This window comes from Sander vitreus, chromosome 12 (genome assembly GCF_031162955.1).
Source record: "Sander vitreus isolate 19-12246 chromosome 12, sanVit1, whole genome shotgun sequence".
Lineage (NCBI taxonomy): Eukaryota > Metazoa > Chordata > Actinopteri > Perciformes > Percidae > Sander > Sander vitreus.
Window position 1 is genome coordinate 26430469 of NC_135866.1, and position 3335 is coordinate 26433803.

The window sequence follows — 3335 nt, forward strand, 5'->3', positions numbered from 1 at the left end:
GAGAGAGAGAGAGAGAGAGAGAGAGAGAGGGGGACTCTGGAACCTTAAAGTTAAAAACCAGAATAATGTGGCATCCTAAGAAAATAAACAAATACATACATACATAAATAGATAAATGCCCGAATGTTGGCTGTAAAACACACAGACCTGCGACATCCTCCGAAAGGCTAATAGTTATAATAAAGAAATATGAGCTAGCCCACCTGTTGTGCTGGTTTTTGAAAATCCAAACTTTCCCAATCCTAACAGCGTACTTGCAGCAGTGCTATGCGTGTCGCCTCAGCCTTGTTTGCAGCTTTTTTGGGGGGCCTCATGGTTCATATAAGCATGCGGCAGTGTGTTGGCGGTGCGGGGCGTGGGGACACATGTTGGAGGGATGCCGCTGTACCACGGGAAAATCTGTCCCGGCAGCACCTGGCAGCACAGAGGAGCATTCAACAGCTTCCCACCATACTGCTGCACGCCCGCGTGCGCTTTAAACACCTTCAGCTGTTTGTGGGTATACGCTGTCTCCTCATTAGCATCTCATTTGCATATTTATGTCACACAATATTGGGCTGTATTAGTTTGGGTTAACTGCGGGCTTCCCCTTCTAATCGTCACTCCTTCAGACTGTTCATTGGACTGTTACAGTGAAAGGTAGCTACATGCTAAAAGGTTTCACCTTACACAGTGTAGGTACCATGCACTGACCCATAGGCGTCATTTACATGGGGATGGGGGGGGTTACAACCCCCCCCAATTATCAAGGCTGGTCTTCGAAGTTTTGATTCCTTTTCAGTGTTTTTGTGGCTTTTTTTGATTTTTTTCTGAAAGATATTTTCGATGTTTTTGTCGCTTTTGTAAATACACGATCTCAACTCCCCCCCCCCAATGTTGAACCCGAAGTTACACCCTTGCGCTCACCATAATAATATTATGTTAATGATGCATGATAAGATAAAGTTTCAAGATTCCAGTCATGAACTAGCTATATGTGTATTTTATGGACAGTCATTATTTGAAGGTCCAACATTTACACTGACACACACACATACACACACACACACACACACACACACACACACACACACACACACACACACACACACACACACACATAACCGGGGGCTCTGGGGGTCGTCCCTTTTAACATTTACGCAACATTTTGTGCCTTTTCTGGATCCCTTTATGTTGCAAATGTCAGTAGGCTATTTATGTAAAAGGAAAGTATTATTCTCCTGTATTGTTCAAAACTTTCTCCATATTCAAAACATCACACTTTTTTGGAATAGTTTAAACAACAACAAATCTATTAGAAAATGAGACCTTGTTGAAAACCCCAAATCTGCAAAATGTAAATCTATCTTTATTTTTCACGCTCCTGTTGTGTCCAGGTCTCCTCGTCATAATACTGAAAAGCTGGTGACAAAAACAGGCTTATGATTCAATATGATAAGCATATAGTTTGTCACAAACAAACATAAAAATATAAATGCCATTTCTGTTAGTTTGTGTTAGTATGGATCAAGTAAGTGCGCTCAATCCATTCAGCCTCTTTTTCCTTATGTTAAACGTCTATTTTGTAGAGGCTATATTTGTTTCTGTATTTATTGTTTATTTCATATTAATGATCAATGTGTTTGTTTGTTAACCATCAACCACCATCAAGGTAAATTCCTTTTAAGTTACTTGGCAAAACACCTTTTTCTGTTTTCTTTTCTGTTACGTTTCTGAACGGAAAACGTTGCCTTCACATGTTTCATTAAAACCATTTGTTGTTAGTTGACAAAAATAAGTTCCAGGAGCTTTCACATCGCGTGGGCTTGTTATCAGTGGGTAGAGTTTACTCTGTAGGCTACTACTTAACTCGCTCATATACTGGGAAACTGCCAGTCTGTGAACCTTGCTGTGCTTTCTGTCAATTATTATTTCTTAGAGCAATAATGAATCTTCAAACTCATTTGTTGCTAGGCTTGCTCTACCAACATGCTGATGCTTAACATCTTATTTCACATTTGACCAGAAACAAATAATAAAATATAGCATGAGAAAAAAAGAGAAAGCACTTTTTTTTTCATCAAGTAAGTGCTTTTATTTGCAGATTGAATATAAATATAAATCATTGTACAACAATATAAAAATATGTTCTCTCATTCATTGCGATTAAATTAAAACATATATTATCACTTGTGGGAGAAAAAATAAATACATGATTGCCAGTTGCCTGAATTACAAAAATAAAATTATCAACATGATAAAACTATTTACAACATTGAATACAATATCGGGGAAAAAAAAAAAAAAAAAAGTGTACTGTAAGCTCACATGGTGTTCACATTTTTTTTTTTTTTTTGCAATGCGCCTTTCGAGCGCACGTTAACATTAACATAATCAACTTTATAGTCTTCACATTTACAATGTGCGTTTTACAGGACAAGTCGCAAGGACTCGGTTTTTTTTTTTTTTTCAGGCCACCAGGCCGAAAGGAGGCTTGTTTTCAATGTCTGTGAGGCCCGGTTTGCTGTGCAGTTTTCGGGGGTCTTCCGGCGTCCACACCTTGGCGGTCCGAATGATGTTCTGCTCCCGGAGTTGCTTTTCATCCGACCAGGACAGAGAGTGCCCGGCCAGGGGAGGCAGGCCGTAGTCCGGGTCGCTGGGGGAGGGAGACCCTGGGAAGAGAAAAAGGAAGAAGCGCGTTAATAATAATAATAATAATGTTGCTTTTTTTTTTTTTTTTTGTTGTCTTCATTATGTTAATCAACATATGATGCAGGCTGCATAAATCCAAACTATTACATGACAGTTGTTGATATTTTACTACCAAGCCATCACCATTTATGTGTACTTCTCGGGGAGTAAAAAAAAACAACTAAATTTAGAGGTTATATATATATATATGGTCTTTAAATGGACATACTTGTTCCTCTGTGACAGATAATGACCTTCTTGGGTTGCGCGTGCGTCTCGCTGCTGGAGTTTCGGATGGGCAGATCGGACTGCACGAGCTCGGCGAGGAAGTTGATGTAGCCGATGGCGAGCCGCAGCGTGTCCACTTTGGACAGTCTCTTCTCGTAGGGCAGGGTCGGGATGTGCGAGCGGAGACCCTCGAACGCGTCATTGATGGACTGCATCCTCCGCCGCTCCCGGACGTTGGCCGCCTGTCTCAGGTGCTGCATCTCCATGTCGGACCGCATCCGCCGCCTCCGCTTCAGCAACGGCCCGCCGTGACGTGGGGACAGGTCCGGGGTGCCGTAAGAGAAAGTGGAGGACGACGAGGAGAAGGACAAGTTGCCGGTGTCGTAGTCTCCATCGTGGGGCGCTGCTCTGTCGCCTCCGTCTTTGCTGTAATAGTC

General features: G+C 41.8%; 1 protein-coding gene across 1 annotated transcript in view; it reads right to left on the reverse strand.

The window, feature by feature from the left end:
* Positions 1–2448: 2448 nt before the first annotated feature.
* Positions 2449–3335, reverse strand: part of ptf1a (pancreas associated transcription factor 1a) — a 1049-nt gene continuing 162 nt past the window's right edge. Inside the window, exons 1-2 of the mRNA XM_078265187.1 lie at positions 2900–3335; positions 2449–2651 (exon numbers count right to left, since the gene is read on the reverse strand). The exon at positions 2900–3335 is cut by the window's right edge and continues 162 nt beyond it. Of these exons, the coding sequence (XP_078121313.1) occupies positions 2449–2651; positions 2900–3335 (639 nt within the window). The remainder of the gene's footprint in view (positions 2652–2899) is intronic.